This window comes from Micropterus dolomieu, linkage group LG07 (assembly GCF_021292245.1).
Source record: "Micropterus dolomieu isolate WLL.071019.BEF.003 ecotype Adirondacks linkage group LG07, ASM2129224v1, whole genome shotgun sequence".
Lineage (NCBI taxonomy): Eukaryota > Metazoa > Chordata > Actinopteri > Centrarchiformes > Centrarchidae > Micropterus > Micropterus dolomieu.
Window position 1 is genome coordinate 28,873,620 of NC_060156.1, and position 21,748 is coordinate 28,895,367.

At 38.3% G+C, this 21,748-nt stretch overlaps 1 protein-coding gene across 4 annotated transcripts in view; it reads right to left on the reverse strand.

Moving 5' to 3' along the window:
* Positions 1-21,748, reverse strand: part of LOC123974193 (inactive dipeptidyl peptidase 10-like) — a 220,028-nt gene that overhangs the window by 57,469 nt on the left and 140,811 nt on the right. For all 4 annotated transcript variants that reach the window (XM_046054725.1, XM_046054726.1, XM_046054727.1 and 1 more), the window contains 2 exons: positions 3,716-3,810; positions 3,500-3,574 (listed from right to left, as the gene is read on the reverse strand). In XM_046054725.1, coding sequence (XP_045910681.1) covers positions 3,500-3,574; positions 3,716-3,810 — 170 coding nt within the window. The remainder of the gene's footprint in view (positions 1-3,499; positions 3,575-3,715; positions 3,811-21,748) is intronic.

Below are 21,748 nucleotides of genomic sequence, written 5' to 3' on the forward strand. Positions count from 1 at the left end.
GACCTATTTAACCGTTTTTTTTCTACTAGTGAAATACCATATGTTTGGAAATTTCCAAAAGTGATTCCCTTACATAAAGGCGGCAATTCTCTTGACCTTAATAATTATAGACCTATATCTATCATTTGTACAGTGGCAAAAGTTTTTGAAAAACTAATATATACTCAATTATTCAATTATCTTACCGAACATGACATACTATCATCTTTTCTATCTGGTTTTAGAACCAATCATTCCACAACGACAGCCCTATTGAAAATTACTAATGACATATCCTCTTCCGCTGACCAAGGCAAATTAACAGGTGCAATTTTTATTGACTTATCCAAGGCTTTTGACTTGGTGGATCATCATATATTGCTGCATAAATTACAAACTATTGGACTTACACAGAATGCACTGGCTTGGTTTCATGCGTATCTTGGTGATAGGAAGCAGTGCATGTTTATTGAAGGGCATCAGTCTGATCTTCTTAATATCAAGCAAGGGGTTCCACAAGGTTCTATACTGGGTCCCCTTCTCATTTCTATTTTTATAAATGAACTCCCATCATTATGTAAAACTTCGAATATTCATTTATATGCGGATGATACAGTAATCTATTTTTCTAGTGCAAATATATTACAGATCTCTACTTCTTTACAGTCAGATTTCGATTTGATACAAAACTGGTTAGCTATAAATAGATTAGTTCTTAACCATTCAAAGTCTTACATCATGTTGTTTGGAACAAAACAAAGGCTTAAATCTGCTACTAATAGTCTTTCAATTTCTACATCTAATGGTGCCCTACTTACTAAGGTTGATTGTGTTAAATATCTGGGGCTATGGATTGACTCTGAATTATCATATAAAAAGCATATTGATAATATATGTAATAAGATTGGCTGTTCTATTGGGGTTTTGTACAGGTCAAAGAACTGTTTCATCATGAATGTAAAAAAAGAGGCTGGTATCTCAGTTGTTGTTGCCAGGATTATGGAGACATTGTGTATCAAAATGCTTCAAAAGCTGGTCTTATGGAAGTTAATGTTAAATTTAATAGTTTGTGCAGATTTATTCTGAATTGTGACTTTCAAACCCACCATTGTGTAATGTACAATCAACTGCAGTGGCTTTCTCTTGAATAGAAGACAGTTACACTGGTACCAGTTTCTTTTCAAATGTATTAATTTTAAATATCCTGTTTATTTACAAGAGTTTTTCATTTTGCATAACTCTAATCATATTTATTATCTTAGAAGCAATAACAAACTTTTTTTTTCATGTTCCAAAAATTATACTAGAAATAGGAAAAAAAGCATTTAGGGTTAAGGCTCCTAGAGACTGGAACAATCTACCAATTTTCTTGACATCTTTGAAGTATCTAGGTTCATTTAAGAATGCTCTTATCATTCACCTTACAACGGACTGCTCCTGTTAACTATTGTTACTTAGTGTTATACTCTACTGTTTTACTATTAGAGTTTGTGGCATGTGCAAGGTACATGAGTGAATGTGTTATTATTTTTATTTTTTTGTATTCATGAAATGTTTACTATTGTGTGTTTGATGTTTGCTGTATACATTGTGTATTTTTATATTATTGTGTGTTTTTGGTCAGGACCCCCTCGAAAACGAGATGGTACATCTCAAGGGGTTTTTATCCTGAAAATAAATAAATTTCTAACAAATTTCTCACAAACAGAGTTGAAATCAACGTAAGCACCTTTATCCAACACTCCTTTTCCAAGCTTACCATCGCAAGGGAGGGGTGACAGTCGTTAACGGTAACTACACATTTTTAATTAGGGTTATTGGTTGCATTTGAAGCAATGAGTTTTACATCCAATCAAAGTTAGGATTTTAACAAATAAATCAGACAATAGACAAAAGCAATTTATTGATATTCCCAAAGTTATGGTCTTGAAATAGAATCCCGAGTCCTCAATGTCCGAGACCGAGACAAGACTGAGTACAAATGTGGTTGAGTACGAGACGAGACCGAGACCAAGACCGGTCCTGAGTACTACAAAACTATGGCTAGTGGCAAAATTTTGTGTGGCATTTTGAAAATGCCTTAGTAGAGACGATCAACAAGGAATGTACTCTGGATTTGTCTGATTGCCAGGCACTCAATTAGCACAATGTTATTTTAACTTATACTGTATACTATATTTTCTTATTTACTGTATATGATGGCTGGATACATGCTAATGCAAAACCTGTAAATACAAAATTAGAAAGATTACGTTTTTGTCAGACTGTGGTGAACAAACTTTAAATACATGAATATTTACCAGCTACACTGAATACTGAAAAGAGACTGTTTGATTTTTTTTCTCACAGAAATTATAATTGTAACAACATGCACTTTTGATCCAAAGCCATTTGTTTGTCACCTCTGTCAGCTGTCACCAAATCCCTCACTGAAACACACTTCAAACTGATCCCCAAAGCATTGATCACAGAGCCTGACAAATGTTTGCACTCTTTATTAAGCAGCCTTAAAGCTGGCAATTTGTTTCAGAAGCATTTTTTGTAATATTGTTGAAATTCTCTTTACATCCTGGCAGCAATCAATAAATTAAATGCTCTGACATAAAAAATAAAATAAATAAATATTGTAGATATCTGTGGCTGTAATAAGGATGGCCAATGACTGGCTGGCCTATCTCTCTACCTCCAATGTTACCTACCACAGCTTTAAACACACACTGACACTGTGAGCCATCTTACCTTTTAAACAATAGTTTCTTCCTCACCAGGTTCCGTGCATAACCAACACCCATAGCTCTAACCAGGTCGCTGGGGCTAATTCTGCACTCTGGGAGACTGTGGGGGGGCATCCTTGGGACACTGAACCTTCTTCACTTTGTTCATTTGTGCAGTTTAAGGCACAAAAAGAATCCTCATTTGGATCAGTCAATCATTCTGTTAGTTTTCTACCCCCTCACTCATGTGCATCTCAATGATGACGCTGCTCAGGAACCCATCTATAAACAGTGTTTAAGAGTAGCGCAACCTGTAACAGCTTCATTAAAATCTTGCATCAATAATTGTGATCCGATAATATAATATTACTTATTCTGCATGATGAGCACTACTATGATGAGTGCATGATACTTTAAAAACATTTTAAGTACATTTTTTAATACTTCTGTAGTTTGACTTAACATTTTGAATCATGGACTTGTAATACAGTATTTTTACAATGTGGTATTGCTGCTTTTATTCAAGAAAGTGATCTGAATCTGCTCTCTCTGTACACTCTCTGACTCATGTATACTCTACAATAAATTATTCCATAACAACAGTGTTACACATGCAACTTAAGTACACAGAGTGAAACCACTTGAAAACCAACTGAGCACATTCCTTGAGAATCATTAGGTTACATTTTATTCATGGTCTTCAGTGCACTCCATCTATACGCAGGAACGAGTGGAGACATTTAAATGATGTCTGCCTTTCATCACTGCAAAAACATCCACAGCACTGGTCTCCTTAAGAAACTTACCTGTTTCACATCATAAGCGAAGAGTACATATTTCAGATCAGGGGAGACAGAATACTTGGCCACGTTGAAATTGATCTAGTGGAAATTAGACAGAAAGAAGCGATAGAGACAGTAAGAGGTAACTACTGTTTGCAATGACAATCATAATGATAGCATTTATATTATGCTAAATCCTAATACTTTGATACACTCTATGACAGGCTAATATCTACTTACAAAGGTTGTGTTTGTCAGGACAATCTCCGTTTCATTTGTCAGGATGTTGAACTTGATGACGTGGCCGTCGCTGTTTCTGTAGATGACTTCAGAGTCTGTGTTTGGAAAAAGAAGGAACAAAGAATAAATCATCAGTATGAAGGAAATTTAATTTTGAAAGCTGCCCCCGCCAAAAAAAACATTACAGAGAAAAACTTCAAAGCAAAGATGTGCCGAAGCAGCCGTTCCGTTTGGACCTGCAAAGATGTCATTAAAAACAAATACTTTTTCTGACTCATTTTTCCCTCAAATTAAATTATAGTAAAATGCACCAGACAGCCAAAAAGGCTCAGGTTTGTGCAACTGTTATGTAATGTGATTAACTGTGAGAATCAAAAGTGAGATTTCACCGCCAGACAAACACAAAGGGAAGGCCTATATTTTTCATCTTCTAGGTAACGCAGCATGTTCTGTATTGATGGGAAGTGCATTGTGTGGCACCGCCAGGAAAACATCTTTTGTACCAAGCTGGATTTCTAGGATGTGACAGCATTGTTTGTTTTGTGTCTGTGCCAAACATTCAGAAACAGCCCACCTCAAATGTCATGGTATGGGGAACTGTCACAACCGAATACTTTTGTGACAACACAATGGCATGCACAAATAGTCGCAATCTTAAATGTCTGTATAAAGAGACATACACACGTACACAGCAACTACTAAGCATGACCATAGTAAATGTGTCTGTCTCATACTAATTAACATATTTAATGCTCAATAAGATAACTGAAAACAGAAAAACAGATATTTAGTTTTTTTCTCTTTTGTTCAGGCTATATGACAATTAAGTTATCGAGTACTTCGAATAGTGTGACCATGGAAAGCAAAGACATTTTCAATATTCCTCAAATCAAGGCAATTAACCCTAAACTTGCCTAGTTCAGCAGGTCCAGTTCTGTTATTAACACAGGCTTAGAAAGAAAATACTCAATAATTGTTTTTAAAAAGTACCCCCTTATTTATATATTTGTGTTTGACCTGTAAGCATTATTCATCGGGTAGTTACATTACATGTGTGTAGGGAACCACTTTTCCTTCAAGATATAGCATTTTTGACAAGAAAAGAACCAAATAGTCAAGATGAAGAAGCCACAAATGTGGGCACAATGGCCCTGGCAGTAGAGTTAAATGCCAACCACAAATATATCACTGCCGAAACAAGCAGTAAAGCAGGCAATGTCAAAAAAATCTCAACAAGGGAAAAATGGAGAGAGACTGATTAATGGTGATTGGTGAGCCTGTTTAACCACATTACCTTCAACATTACCTGCTTCTGCTTTTTTACAGAAACATTTATAAAGAAGTGCTAGATATGTGATATAACAATATGAAAAACACATCCATGGCAATATAGTTTACCAGTACCTCTATAGCAGTCCACCTTTAAATCAGATCTGCATCCAGGAGATAATGACAATGTCAGTCAGATGGTCAGTCCATCACTTTAGTCCAGATTGAATTATCATGATACTTTTTGAACTTATTGTAATTAAATACAGATATGAATGGTTCCCTCTGGATGAATTGTGATGACTTTGGAGATCCCTGAGCATCATCATCTGGTTAAGCTTTCATTTTGCTTCATACTGTATTTTACATTTTTTCCACAGCAACAAAGAAGCACATGCATTTGTCATACCAACCAGTTAGCCCTCGTTCCTTACACCAAAACACGACCAATAAATCTCATCCTTGTGCATCTTCTTGGCCTTACTCTTGTGCACCAAGCCTTAATGGGCTCATCACTCCCTCTGTTATCTGAAAGCAGAAAACACCCACTGCAACTGTGCTTGGTGCGCCATGGCTTAGGAGTTTGTCTGCCACAAGGGGTGGAAACAACACCCTTACAAATAAAATTTGTTTAAGGAAGAGAACTAACTGGTTGGTTTGGCAAATGTACATCCGGTTTATCTCAAATAAAGACCAGTATTCAGGAATGTCCTAAAAGGTGCCACCTCATGTCCAGCAATTAGCAACACACTAGTGCTGTTTTTCTATGATGTTATAAACAACATTATTTCAAATCAGATCTACCTGATGAGGATGCTGAAACAAAATAATACAAAAACGTAAATTGATTTGTCTCATTTCTGGCCTCTCTGGTCTGTTAGCAGTATCTGTTAGTTTGCTTTAATTTAAGCATTCTGCCACACATGATTGTTCTTCTTCCTTGCGTGCCCGTCATTGTAATACATATCGTCACATCAGACAGGCAGTGTGTAGAAATCTATTGTCCAAAGGATTCTCAGAACTTGTCAGAAAATTACTTTTCAAATTCATCTTAACAGCTGCTTTTAAATTAAGCTCTTCATGGCCTTTCAAATGCATTTGCACTCAAACACCATGCACTATCTGCCCTGCATTTATGTGTTTATTTAGTCGAGTCAGAGACACTTACATCAAGGAATTGATCAGGTATAGCAAATGTTACAGCCAGATTTGTATCTGCTGTCTGATGCAGTTCTTAATGATTCTGACCAGTGACGAGGATTCTGCTTAGAGAGCAAATCCCTGCTTAATAAATACATGCATGAACATTAATCTTAGTCAAATCAACAATCCCAAAAGCTTTGCACATAAGCAGTACTGTACGTTCAGGTGGTGGAGCTGCTGTAACAAATGCCGTTGGTGTGCACACTTATCAGCAGAGTAATAGAAAGTCCATTCATCTATCCAGCCAACCCTAGCACACAGTAGGTAAGAGGCGGGATACGATTTAGAGTCATCGGGTAACCTGCATGGAAGAAGTGTAAGGTTATAATCACCACGCCTGCATGAATATGACAAGAAGTGACTAATAAGCTGGTAGCAATACAACTGAGGAAAGAGCAAGTGATTGCCCGGCATGAATGAATCAGCTGATGCTACTCAGCTGAGGTAAGCACCACTTTAGTGCTCTGCGTGAACTAATGCATTGGCTTCATTTTGTTTTGTTGAAGATTTTCAGAACGTAATGTAAATCACTGCAAGTGAAAACATTAAAGAGGACAGCAGTTTTTTCTGTGACAATTAGTTTAAGGTTTACAATTTGATATTAAGTAACTGTACTGTTTTGTGTACTTTGTGTCTTTAGTCAACAGAACTGTACACAGGCCCTGGGTGTGTGGGGAGGCGACTAGCCTCAACTAAAGGAGAAGAAATGACCTCCCAATAATTCCAAAGTTGTCTAATGTAAATGTTTTGTCTCTTAGCTAACCAGCTAATGTTAGCCATGGGTAAGGCCATTCAGAAATCGTTTAGTTCAGTGCAGTTTAGTTCAGAGTTGGAGGGTGCGCCAACCTACAGTTTTATTTATTGAGGTTGTCTCTTTCATATGTTTAAAACAAAACAAGTAATTACTTTTTTTAATGAATAATTTGTTATGAATAATTCAATAACATTGTTCAAGAAACTTGCCTGTACATGGTTAAAAGAAAGAGTAGTAACTCTGACACATCCCAGAATTCCATTCCTGCTTTACTAAGACAGCATTTCGTAGAGACATATTTATTTTGTGACTGAGTTTGTCTCCTCTGATCCTCCACCATGTGGTGGGTTTATCAGCCGCGATGGGTATAAGGGTCATGTCTGGGTCTCTGAGGTTATCCAGTGCCACAGGGATTCATATAGTAATGAATTGCTTTACAAGCAGCTGTCTTTACTGAACTCCTCTGGCTAATCCCAAACAGCTGCCAGCGCAGCGTCTGGATGGCACTCTGCACCCTGAGGAATAAGTTTCCCCTGCTTCCACAATGGTCCACAGAGTTCCTTCCACTGTCCATGTGGCGGCTGCATCATTACCTTCACTGTCACATAAATATATACTGTATATATTGTAATAAACCAACGACATAGGAAAGCAAAAGGTGGACTCACATATATTACCAAAGAAAACAATGTAGTCATATTGTGTACTGCAGTCTTAAAGGACTATAATGGTTGTTTTGAATGGCCTGATCTCAAAAAAATTGTATATATTATATAGTGTTAAAAATACTGCCCTTTGTGCTGTGTTGCAACTGTTAGCCCACTTATAACCAGTGTTGGGCAAGCTACATGGAAAATGTAGCAAGCCATGCTACAGCAACATGGAAAGTGGCTTAGTTACATCTAAGCTACTTTAATTCTTTTAATATTGTAGAGTTAGGTCATATAAAAAAAAAAATAATCCACCTCCCGCAAGGGGTGGGAGGTGGTATGTGTCATCCTCAAGCTTGGGTCCTCTATCAGAGGCCTGGGAGTTTGAGGGTTAGGTTATATATATATACATATATATATCAATATACATATATTACATATATATAGATTTCCTCATGCAACAAACGGATTGTTGTTTGTATAAAGTTACTTAATTATCACATCATTAGCATTAATATTGTATGCTATTTTAATAATTGTACCTTTGAAAAAACAAGGCATATTTTTAACGTAACATAGGTCTATATCCTGTGTACAGGGTCGCAGGGGGGCTGGAGCCAATCTCAGCTGACATCGGCCAAAAGGTGGGGTACACCCTGGACAGGTCGTCAGTCCATCACAGGGTCTATATTGTCTTGTTATTCATCTTTCTTTAGGTTTTATAATGTCATTTTATTATTTATTAATTATATCTTTTTTATTGTTTATATGTGAATTTGTGCTCTGGCAACATTGCAATCTAAACAACTTAAACATTCATGGCAATAGGCCTGAGAGAAAGAAAGAGAGAGAGAGAGAGAGAGAGAGAGAGAGAGAAATGTCTCATCTCATCTCACGTGTCTTTATTCTCCTGCAGCAAAGTCGCAGACATCAGCCTAAGGATCAGTACGTGATGTCGGTGGCGTCACTTACTGATCCTTCAGAAATGCTTGGGAAAATGTAGCATGTGTGGAAGCTACCGTGCTACTCAGTCAATAAAAGAGCTTTGTTACTGAAAAGCTATTTGATTCAGAAAAAGAAATGTAGTTAAACTAGTAACGGCGCTACTTGTAGCGACGCTGCTGCCTGACACTGCTTATAAAAAAATAACCAGATAACACTGAACAGTACCACTGGCAACTACTGTCCCTCCCAAAAATCCATATAGTCTCCGATGAGGTCAAGTTTAAAGAATTTTAAAGAATTTTCAAATGATGTCCAGAGGTGTTCAACCTCAAATCAGTGCATGCCTATAAGAGCTGAGAAAAAGTAGCTCATTCTTGTGATCTTTAAAACATTACCATGGGTCTCTGCACTGCTCTGCACTTGTCTCCTTAAATATTGAAATGTTCGTCGCTGAAAAAGAACAAGCTAAGGCTCTTATGTATAAGTAATGTCCTACGTCTGTAACCCGATGAATAATGAAATGCATGGCTTTCTTCTACCACGCTTAACTCTGAAACTTAGGTGGACTCGTGTGGATACAGTAATAGTCACTGTACCACTGCAGCATTTGTGTGAGTTATTTTAAGGCAAGCTAATATGATATTTACCTGAAATAAAGGTCAGCTCAATTTAAGATTATACCATCAAGATCTGTCATTATGTTGTCTTCTTTGACAAATGATGAACATGTAATTGTGTGGCCCAAACTGTATTTCCATTTCCAAAACAGGACTGAATTCAAATTAATAGCAGACCAGTGTTTGAGGTATGGGGCTGGCATTAGTCACAACCATGAAAATCAGCTCTTCTTCTGAAAATCTGTGCCAGTCCTCCTGACAGTTTTGTGTTAAAAAGAAGTGTGAGCCATGAAAGGGAAGGCGCTGTCCTTGTATGAGAGGGGCACAATCACTTAAAATGCAGTATGTGCAGTGAGGAGACATTGCTCCTCGTGGAAGAAACACTCATATGAACAGATGCGTTCTTCAGTGTCACATCGGTGAGATTCAAGAAAATTTGCGGAATTCATCAATTATCTCTTAGGAATGAACAAAATTCTCAAGTCCAGACCTGTCATTTGAGTCATGCACAGACTGTCTGCCTTTCTCCAAGCTGGAAAAACACTTGCTTGACTTAAGAATCATAATACCTTGATCTACATGGATTTTGGGTTTGAATATTATACAGAAAATAGCTGAAATAAAATATTTTAAAAAGGCAAACTTAATGCAAATTTCTCATCATCGTTATCAGGTCTGACCGCTTATTGCAAGGTTTTCTAGATTATTTATTGTATGGGTATATTTCACATGTCATTGGCAGCTGTACTATCAATATGTTTTTATTGTTTCAAGTTATTGGCACTGCTGAACTTGTTATCTGTATGCCTGCTGGTTTCTGGCAGCAGAAACAGAAGACATGCAGTTAAAGGTTTTCGTTTGACTCTATGGTAACATTTTTGTGAATGAAACTTACCCACAATCGGAGCAGAAGAGGATGTCAATTTCAGGGGCAAAGATTATGCTAAAGATGAAAATAAACACGCACCTCCGCATGAACCGTTTGACATTCAATAAGAATGCCAAACTGCAAAATGTTAGAGATTGCATACAGAGTCAATAGAAAGACAAGATGCAATGCAAATTAACATATACCGGTGCTTTATGAATCTGTTTCACAAATGTACAGAGAAGAAAAGAGGAGAGACTGGAGGGAAGTAAAGTTTCGGTCAGAAACAGTCTTGCATTCATTAAAAATCATTCACCTGACAGCCACATGTAGTTATACTGTACTTGTGTTCTTTTGAAATGAACTTTTCTTATCACCAAGTCCAGCTGGCTCTCTCATCAACGGTTGCAAAGCTTTCAACTCAGAAATTCCAAAGCATGATTGCCACTGATACAGTAGCTCACAGCACGTCACCAGAATACCAAGGGGTTAGGTAAAACGTGTGCCTTGAAAGATAATGGCATTTCACACAGACTGTCAACCCCAAATACTAATAACCCTTGGAAATTCTCTGCCAAGTGAGTATTTATTCTTTTGGTAAACCCATATACACGACTCCTTGAAGAAATAAATTAGGCTGTGGTAATGATATCTCCCTTCCAGTGTTTGCACTTAGTGAGCCACGAGACACATTGTAATCTTCCTTTGAAAATGGCAGATTTATTTGGGTTTTAACTGTCCATCTCCAGAGTCTGCTGCCCACATTACTGTCAGGAAACAAAAGATTAATTCTTCCCACTGACTGGAGGCAGCAATAAGGAAAAACAGCATTCAGTTCTAACTAAAGCAGCCAGTAATAATGTGTCACATTTCCTAATCACATGCCTATTTATGATCACTTGAGTTAATGATAATGAAACAGTAGATATCAAATGTATACACTTATGGCCCTTTCAAATAGAAAGCCGTTTACGCTGCGCTGGCCGCAGGGTTTGAACAGGGTTTTTGCTTGACGCAGCAACAAACCGCCCTGGTGTGGCGGTTAAGGGAGATCTGCTGATATTTTGACAGTTTGGGGAATATTGTTTTCTGTTTTGCTGTGCACAAAACCAGGTTCAGATTTTTTTTTTTTGTCTTTGGTGTGGGAGAACTTCATTAGCCTGCACAAAGCCCTGACCTCAACCCCATTCAACACATTTGGGATGAACTGGTGGCTGTGAGCCACACCTTATCGCTAAACATCAGTGCCCTTCATGCTGAACAATCGTTACAGGATAAGAACGCCATTATTGGACAAAAATCTGCACAATCCTATATTATGTTCAATGATTGTTTCTTGTCCATTGCCAGCGTTTTAAAAAATCTTACTTTTTACAATATCTGTGGATGGCTACTATGGTGTTGGTAAAATTGAGGGACAGATCATTTTACATTAATGGGTAAAATCAGCCAATACATTTTAGCTATGCTGACATTGCTTTATTTATACACAAGGCCAACGTACCATGTGACGAGAATGGACCAGCTGTTGTCAAGCTGATAATAATATTACTGTTAGTTGCAGTGGGAATTTAGCTGAGTTTCCAGTATTATGTGTGAGGCCGAGTCTTGTTATGTATCTGTTTTGGCCGATGCCAAGTGCTAGCTCATTAGTAAGAGCATTCGCACGAGCACACGCTTGGAAATGTAGTGGTTGCAATCTGAAACCTCACTACTAGAGGCCAGTGAAAACTACACATGACCCCTTTAAGGTAAGAAAACTAATGCACTGCTGGGTGTTATACAACTGTGACTCTAGGACCAGACACAAACTGCAGACTCCAATGTCCTGCATGACAAACAGATGTGCATCACAGATCACACCCATCTACACTTTGACTTCTAAGTTGCAACATAAAGGACACACTATGTCCTGGATTGGCAGTGAATGTTGGGACTGGATTGTAAATTGTGAGGTGTTGGGATGCTGGACTGGACTGAATTGCAGCAAATCCCAGGTTCCAAAATCTGTTGGAAAGTCATTCTGTAAAACTGGAAGCTGCCATAGCAGCATATTGATGCTAATGGTTTTGGAATAACATGTTAATCACATATTGGTAGACTGATATGGCATGGTATGTAAATAGCAAATTTGTGTACTGTATCTCAAATGTCTTAGTACAAGACTTTGACCAACGACATCAGGTGCCAGACTTGCTCGTTGTGTTTGGCCTGTCTTAATTTTGCTCTTAAGTTATTCTAATGCAAATTAGGCAATTTCACAAAAATAATTATAACTTTTTTAAGCCTAAAAAGTTAGCCACCCTATCCTCATGGTAACTCAGAACCAATCTATGTTACTAATCAGTGACACCTGCTGACCAGTAACTATGTTATGCAGAGAGAAATGAGAGGGAAGAGACAATGCAGTAACCTGTTGGAAATGGACACGTCAGTCATTTTCATTTGTCCAAGTCAAAGTATCCTGAGCCTGACTGACTGATATTGAGCCCTGCTACATTCTGAAGCCACAGCATCTCAGCTCTGTTGCAGATCTGCACTGCACTAAGATGTTATGCTACTGAACGTTTTTTGTGTTCTTACAATCTTCACTTCACTTCAGTAAAATGTCCTTGTAACTATTGAATTCTTCCAGAGGTGAAACATTTTTTGTTGGATGAATAGAACTGAGTGGTATGATGTGGTTACTGAAAAAAGTCTTAATTTGCCTAGAATTTACAGCAACAAAATAATTTTGATGTCAGTCTGACATCATTAAGAAAATTGCCCCCTAGACGTTCTGTACTGTTTAGTCCTGTTTAGTCCAAATTCTGTCTTGTACTATAACTCCTGCTTTGTCCACTTAGAGCTAGAAAACATGAAAAATACACTTTCCATCATATACCAGAAATGCACAGTTAGCTGCAACTCAAATCCCAAGTTTTCATTTCACTGTAATATTTCAAGTATTGCATGTGCAATTATAACCAAAACCAATTTTGCAGACTTTGCTTCGCAGCTACAGCTAAGGCACTGGCTGCAGTCGGGTTGGAAACAACGAGAAGCAAATGTTGGCCTAACTGAAAGCCCTTCCACTGGCAGATGAGGATGCCAAGTGGGAACTCTGGGCACAATATAATATGCATAGCACACACTGAATTATTTAGCAAAGGTTGTGTAATGCTTGAATGCTGTGTCTGCAGTCCCTGAGGTTCCACCAAATGTCACAGCTGGTCAAGCTCAAAGCCAACTTGTTAAAGATAGAACACAAGTGCTTGGTTCTGCAGATGCTGACAGTGAATATGGAAGCATGTGGCTGAGTGTAAGGATTCAGTGCCAGCCACTGCTAGTTTAGTTTTCTTGTTGATAAACAAAAAGCAGAATCAGAATCACTTTTATCAGTACTTACAGCACATGTAAAGATAAATATATTGGGAGCCTTCTGTTGGGTACATGCTGTATTATAGTGCAACCAGATACGCAGCCATCAGTACAATTAAACACTGACTTTAGGTATCAAATTCTTCATTTATTCACAATACACTTACACAGACATCATGAAATCACATCATAACATCAGTTAGCAGAGCCACAGATTTATTTAAAATTTCTTCCTCTGCCATATATTTAGTTCCTCTGCCATAGTTCCTGAACTCAAAAAGTCCCTGCTTTGGCCTCATACTATCAGGGCAGAGTTTGCAGTCAATCACTGGTCAAACGCTCACAGCTGCTACAGCTTGAAACAGCAACACTGGTTGGTTCTATTAGTTTGAGGGTTTCTTTTTTTCTTTGTTGACTTCAATAATAAACAAAGTTAAGTTGTGAGCTTTGCAACTAGTCTAAAAACAACTAGAGAAAAAGAGAGCTTGTGCGGATAAGAGATTGAACAAGAGAAGCAAAACTTTAATTTGCTCTTGGATTAATTGCAGCCACATACTAAAATAGAAACAAATCAGTGTGAAGCACTCAGCAGAACTTGAGATTAAAAGTTAAATTCTGACCTTAGAAACCATAATCAACAAACAATCTCACCATAAGGTCCACTCAGTGGCGGTACGGGACGTCATATTATCTTTTGTGTTTTTGATCGAAAGCTGCTCCAGATCAACCACTAAATGGTGAGATTGTTTTGTCAACTGCTGTTTCCAAGGCAGGACTGAACTTTTAATCTCAATGTTAAAGCCAACTTGGTTGAGAAGTCCTTAAAGTGCTCCCTATACACTCAGTGTGTCTCAGTATTTGACTGCTCTGCTCATAGCCCTTTCTCCAGCGCTGGCGCAGTGCTAAAACAAAGTGTGAAGATTGGTGTGGCTGTGCGAGACTGCTCTGCTCATGAATACTCTTCAAGTTTTGGAGGTTGTTCAGTAGGCCTATGTCGTGTTGCTAAAGTAAGGCTAACTACTGCTAGTTAGCTCACTTAGCCTTGCAGCCTGTGATCCTATTAGCTAGCAGATACAAAAGCTCCTCTGTTAGTGGTGTAAACACCAACAGTCGACAGGTGCCCGAGCGCCCAGTCCGGCCAGAGTCAGCTAAGGTAATTGAGCCACTTTAAAGGTTACTTGAAAGCCATCTGTCCATCTACAAACTCCAGAAAAAATGATCCAGTTTTAACAAAATCAGTAAAGTTAGAAAAGATGTGTTTTTGTACAGTAATCAGTGAGGCCCCAAGTAAAACTGCCATGCCAACACTCCACATCCGTCTAAGGTAACCAATTTATTGTCTCATCTGTGGCCTGATAAACAGTAAATTCATCAAATTCAGTGCCCCATATATCTATTAATACTGCCATATGTTGTCGAACACACCAGCAGGAGGACGTGGCGGTGTGGGGTCACAGCATTGGCTGTATAAAAATGGTGTGTTCCAGTTGTACAGGGAAGTCGGAATTTCTGAGCTCCTAGTCAAAACTTTCAACTGAAAAGGCCACGTAAGTTGCAACTCGCAAAGTCTGGAGAACCTCACCAACTCCGATCTCAAAATCCAAGGTGGCTGCTTCAAGCATCAACAGAGTTAAAGGTGTGGTAATATACTGTTTATCCCACTTCTGTCTTTCTTTGTGTCTCATTACATAGTCAGTACTGTCCAACTTATATCTGCGAAAACATTTCTGCAGTGTCAGTATGTGCAAAATACCACGTGATGCGTTATCAACTTTTATTGCTAACAATGGCTAGAAGTGTTAATCTTGGTTTTCCGACATAAAATCTGTTGTGTACTGAAACGTAATCAACTCGGATGTCATTCCCAGCTCCAAGTTTCAACTTCTGAGGTAAATGGAACGCAATAGAACTTATTGTAGGTTACAGCGGCTCACAAGAAGCCAATCAGAAGAAAATAGACTTTAAGGAGGTGGCCTTAAAGAGACAGGAGCTAACAAGGCTTGATTCAGAGGATGAACTGAGGAGCTGCATCAAAGGCCAGTTTGGATATTTAAGGATTTGAACCATGAATCATGCAACGTTACTCTAGTGGAGTACCAAAATAAAAATGTAGAGCTGGAAATAAGCATAATAGGTCCTCTTTAAATTCAGAGGTTACATTTACAAGTAGGCCACTACACAGTGGCTTTTATGATGGATACGCCTGCACAGTGTACAGTACAACGAATTATCAATGGTATAATATATCTTGTCTTTATCAGATGAGATCACTAAAAGTGGTTCAGCACAGGAGTATACTGTGATTGACAAAATAAGAGCATGTTTCTTAAATTAGAACGCAGCCTGCAATCCCTGTAGCCCCTGACTCGATCTTTTTTCCACCAGAGAAATAAACAAGCCACATTCTCTGATTAGATTTGAAGATTAGCACAACACCTCCTCTGCAACACGAACCTTTTAGACATCATCAATAAAGAGATTTAATTAATTACTGAGCCTTATTTAACAAGCCATTCTGAATCACTCTAATTGACTTGTTAGAGTTGTCCAAGGGCCATGTGCCAGTGGGTTTAAATTTTTCCGTATCAACACAGTTCAGGGCTGCTTCAGTGATACCTAAAGTGTGTGTGGAATGCTCGAAACAAAAGTTGAAATTACCACTACCTGCATGAAAATCCAATGATGGGCAAGAGTGTGTTAGCCTTGTCCATCACAGCTAATCTGCTCTTTTCATCTCTACTCGTTTTAATTCTTCCACCCACGCTACGCGCTAATGATGACACGCTTTCATTTCATTTTAATCAGATCTTCAGATTATTTATGAGTGCTAGAAGGCGGACCGCTGGTTTCAAGAGCTCGGTCTTCTGTGTGCCGAGCGCCTACTCCAACCAAATCAAGTTTTTGACACTTACATCACTGGGCACGCAAGCTAAGAATGTGATGCAGTGGGAATTGCTTCACATTAAGCACACACTAATGCTCTGAATACAAATGCTTACGTGAAATTATTTCCTATTTCGTGTGTGTGAGAGATAGAGAATCCCCAAATGGGATATCTGCAGTGTTGTTTTCTATCATCATCAGTTCTCGTTTAGCTATGCATCCCGATCATATTGTTCTCCTCTTCCTCATCGTCATCACCATCATCTAAAACAATGTCGGTAACAGAAGCATCACAGAAGCTTCTCTTGAGAATAATGTTACTAAACTGGTCCCAGTCCCTCCCTTAAAGTGAGGGCATTTCTACCTCAGGGGAGCAGCAGAGTCCTCTTCAAAGGTGCCTTTTACAGCCTCCCAGCCTGCACCTGGATGCTGCATTGTTCTGTGCAGTCAGCAGTTATGCCTGGAACCTGTACTTCCCCTGTGGCTCAGACAGGAACATTTCCATTATCTCAAGGTCTTTTATCACTAGGTCACCTCACTGGCACTCACTAAATACAGTAACATCATGTTTATGGCCAAAGTGTGTGCTAAATGACAACAGCAAGGTGTTTCAACATTGTGAAATGTAAAACTCCACGAAAACAATTTAACCACCACCCAATTTTTAGGGCACTGACTATCACTAAATATTTTCATGGTGAGTCAGTGTAATTCCATTCATATCACTAAAACTCTAAGGCAAACCATTAAACTGCAACATTTATATAATTTATTTATGTATTTGTGTGCTACTTATAATATATATATATAAAGGTGCCATATTATATTTTAACATTGCCGAAATTGTCTTTGCAAGCTGTGACCTGTGAATCGATAGCAATCCATGGTTCAGTGTCCTGACTGATGGTCACCCTGGCTTTTTACAAACCATCAAGAGGAGTAAACATGCATTTATGATGACAGACAGGTAACTCATTGATTGGACAGTTATATTTACTTTATTATTTCTTATATAATTATATTACAAATCAAAATATACGAAGATGTCACAAAAAAACAGATTTTGAGCATTATTTTCACCAAACCAAATGTGTTGCATCAAATGTGAAAGCACAAGTCACTTAATGCATCTTGGGCAAATCTACTCTCACATAAGCTAAGTCTAAGTGCATCCAAAAGGCATATGAGTTGGACTAAAATCTGACACATTCCGATGAATTCCAACCAAAGTTGGAGATGCTTCTGTCTCTACAAAACATACATAAGCTTTACTCCTCTCAACTGTATTTATGTCAGTAAGTGATTTGTGGAATAGTCTCCTACAGGAGCTGTCCCATCTGTACACTGAAATGATCTGACATTTCCCCAGTCTCATTAAAGCGAGTTTTCCCTCATTTGAATTGTGGCTCTAGTGACAGGCTATCGTATGCTGTACATATTGTAAAGGCTCCTGAGGCAAATTTCTGATGTTATATAAATAATTGACTTGACTTGACAATGCAGGAACACACATAAAATGAGACTTGAGTCCATCAGTCTGCTGCCCCAGTGCATGCTGGGAGATTTCCCTTCATGCCTTCCTCATTCCTCATAACTCATTCAAACTATAAATTTTAGGTTGACTCCAGTAAGACTTTTAACACCTGTCCTCCACTGCCAACTTCATTTCATCCAAATAATTATACTTTGGTCAAACTCTACATTTAAAAATCTTAGTGAGCTGTTGCTGAATGAAAAGCAGCAGTGTTATACTTGTGGAACTCATGTATGTTTTGAAATCTTAACTGTTTTGTTTTTTATTTGTACGTTGTCAACTTGTGATTTTTGTTAGATTATGAATATGCACCTTCATCCTGCTTAAAATCAAAATAATTCTAAAAAAGCTCAACATGTGTAACCTCAGAAATCTCTTCTGCACATGGCTTTGCAGTTACTTTGCTAGTGCACTGTGGGAAGCATGGTGTGTAAAGTGGACTGAATGTGGTTTCAAAACTTAAATTATACCCAAAGAATGCGACAGCCACTTTCTGGAGATGGACAGGTGGCATTGGCACGCTTCACAGACTCACTTTGATTTGTATCCTCTGTATCTTGCAGCTACCTTTTATTTGCCAAAGTGGCTGAGTGGTGCTTAAAGGTTTCTGAGACACGCTGTATAGTAAATAATGAGTTAGAGTGCTGTTTCTAACCTGTCTTGTACATTCTGAGGGAGTGTATTTTAAAGTTTCTGGATAGATGGACCTGAGTTACTGCAGCTCATTTTAATTTTTTTAATTTCTCTTCATTGACTGCTCTGCAAGCAAGCCGGATATGGTCCACATCTGATTTGCATTGCATAGAAAGTGTCACTGGTGCACACTATTGAATGTGTTAATCATACATACATCATGTATACAAATACACAATCAGATATCATTAAAAAAAGAAACAGGACAGGTCTTCCAGTTTTTTCATCATGTCATCACCCACGTTCCTTTGGAGTCCAATCTGTCGGTTAACTCTATTGTTGCCACTGGAAGACTAAACACACCAAATGTTCCTGCTAAATGCTGAATCCGAACACAATGCTCAAAAATATATCACAGCAGCTGTTTAAAGGTACTGAATAATAACCGTTCTATTCTATCTTTTTAAATCAACAATTAATTGATTAAAAATAATTTTAGTTAGTTCATTTGTTAAAATGTTCACTAATATCCCAAAGCGGCTGGGCACTGTAGTTTTAGCAAATGTTACTCAATCAGCAGTAAAATGTCTATTTATAAAGAAACTCTGTATTTATGGTAACATGTCACCCAGTGCAACATTGGGTGACAAGAATGCAGCTCTGGTACAGAAGAATAAGATATATCAGACTGTGGATACACACACACACATACACACACACACACACACACACACACACACACACAATACCATCAATTCATTCTTGGCTTTGGAGTTTTCATGGGATGTGTTGGCAGTGAGGAAAATATAGAATATCACCTCATGCTTTAAAGGTTGGTATTATGTTCATTTTCAGGTTCAGTATTTTATTTAGGGGGTTATACCAGAACAGGTTTATATGGTTTAATTTTCAACAAACACCACATTTTTGTCATACTGCACATTGCTGCAGCTCATCTTTTCACCCTGTGTTGAAGGCTTCGTTTTAGCTATGGAGTGATACATCTTGTCTCTAAATGATCTTTGTTGGGAGTTGCACATGTACAGTTCCTAGTTAAGGACTACCAGCCAATCAGAAGCAGAGAAGGGCGGGTCAGTGAGAAGCCGGTAACAAAAGTATCTTTCATCCATAAAATTTTAACTGAGCTCTGTCTCTACATCACAGGAACAACTTTATGTCCATTGACTGCTGGTTTTTCCACCGGTGTTTTTGAGTTCATGTCGGAATAGCCGATTGGTGAGCGTTATATGAGGCGCATTTAGCTTTCACCCCTGTGACGTCACAGGGACTACAAACGAGCTGTTTTCAGGCAGTTCAGAGCAGAGTTTTCTGTGGGACATGGGAACTCCCTTTGGGCTGGACTTTGGGCTTTTTCACTTTGCAAACCTATTACATGAACAAAAAAGATATATAACTCAATAAAGGAGAGGGAAAAAGCCACAAAGCATAATAGCACCTCTTTAAGTTTTTTTTTTTTTTTTTTAACCTTTATTTAACCAGAAAGAAAACTCATTGAGATTAATAATCTCTTTTCCAAGAGCGTCCTGGCCAAGACAGGCAGCAGCACAATTAACAAGGTTGCAGACATTAAAACATATGACATATAACATAAATGTAAAACATATAACAATTTATGATGGGAGTAATTAGTGAGTTACAAGGTCATAAAATATCTAAGTTTCGTATATATATATATATATATATATATATATATATATATATTTGCCTTGTCAATCAACTGAAACATTTCAAAAGTGTTGCCATCAGCTGTCAGTCAGGCGATGATGTCAGAGGACGTGAGAAGGTGGGGGAATGAGATACTATACTGCCTCCTTTGTCCCAACAAGTCTATATTTATACCTGCCATGTTTAATTCATCGTGAACCATCGTCCTTTCACACTGGCCCTGTATCTGAGACGCACCTTCAAATGTACTGAGGACTTAATGAAGTGAACTGTCACAGCCCTATGGCAGGGTTGTGCAGGTTATAGATGTGAATGTCACTCCATAATGCATTGCCCCTTATGACCCAAGGGGAAAATTGCACCAAGATTTGTGTGTAAAGTGGATCTTCACTAGAATCACACTTAACTTAACACCACACATAACTGCTTCTGCTCCATGGAACCATACCAAGATATACTGTTTTGTCTGAAGACATTTTTACATTTTTAAAGCTTGTTTGAATGGAAGAACAAGTTCTTAATATCAGTTCCAACTAGTTGGAGATTTCAGTACATTTTTCCTCCCTTCAGTTAAAGTCACTTGCTGCTGATCATTTTTGTAAAGTAAGAACCTCCACTGACTTGACTTTCCTGAGCTGAATAATAAAATAACGTGTAATATCAAACCTTACAACAAACATCATACACAGACCCTTAATTAGGAAAGGAGCATGTGCAAGAGCACAGAGCACGCATGTCACTGTATGAACATAGGATGTCTAACTGCAGACATTCTTTGAGGATTACATGAGGAGATCACTGTCAGTCCCTTGACCCTACCAGGCTTGACGAATCTGCTCCAGAGCCACAGAAGATATTATACTGCAACAACTGGCTTAGTACATGGCCACTTAAGAAATGGCAGTAATTCTTACCATTGGAATGGGGCGTCTTGTAAGCAAAGTGTAAACATAAGTCATTTTGTGTGTTTATAGAGGAAGTAGTGTATTGTTAATGTCACCAGAATTCTAGGGACCTGTAGTAGGTAACCACACTTGCAGATACTACTAGTAACAAAAAGTGAAATACTCTCATTGAATGTGCACCTATGTGTGCTACATGGGAGCCTGTGAGTGGAGCATGTGGCTTGTAAAAATCAGTTTGAAAAGGGGGACCATTTTTGAATGAGCTTGTCCGTCACAAAGATTGAAATATGCAATAAAATAACAGCTTTTATGTTTATGACCTTGCAGGCAAAAACAAACCTACCAAAAACACAACCTGGCTTTTCAAAGACATTGCTCTATATCTGAAATGATAGTTCATTAGTCTCCATGGTGATGCATCCTCAAGTGTGATATGGCAGGAAGGAAAAAAACAGCGCATTAACAGACAGCTCAAGTTTGAGTAAAACACATAGCCTGGTACAAGTTCAAGTGTACAAGTGTGGATTGTAAAGTCTAAGAGCTGGTGTAACTGGGATGACGGCCATTAAGAAGAACTATTCCAGCGTCAGGTTGTCAGCTGCAGTGAGTGTCAGCGGCGACAGTGAGTCGGCAAAAGACGCTGAACGTCAGTGACACGCAGCGTATGGCTGGTGAGTCAGAACAGTACCTGCTGCTGGAAGCAGAAGCTCTGCGGTTTATTCTGAC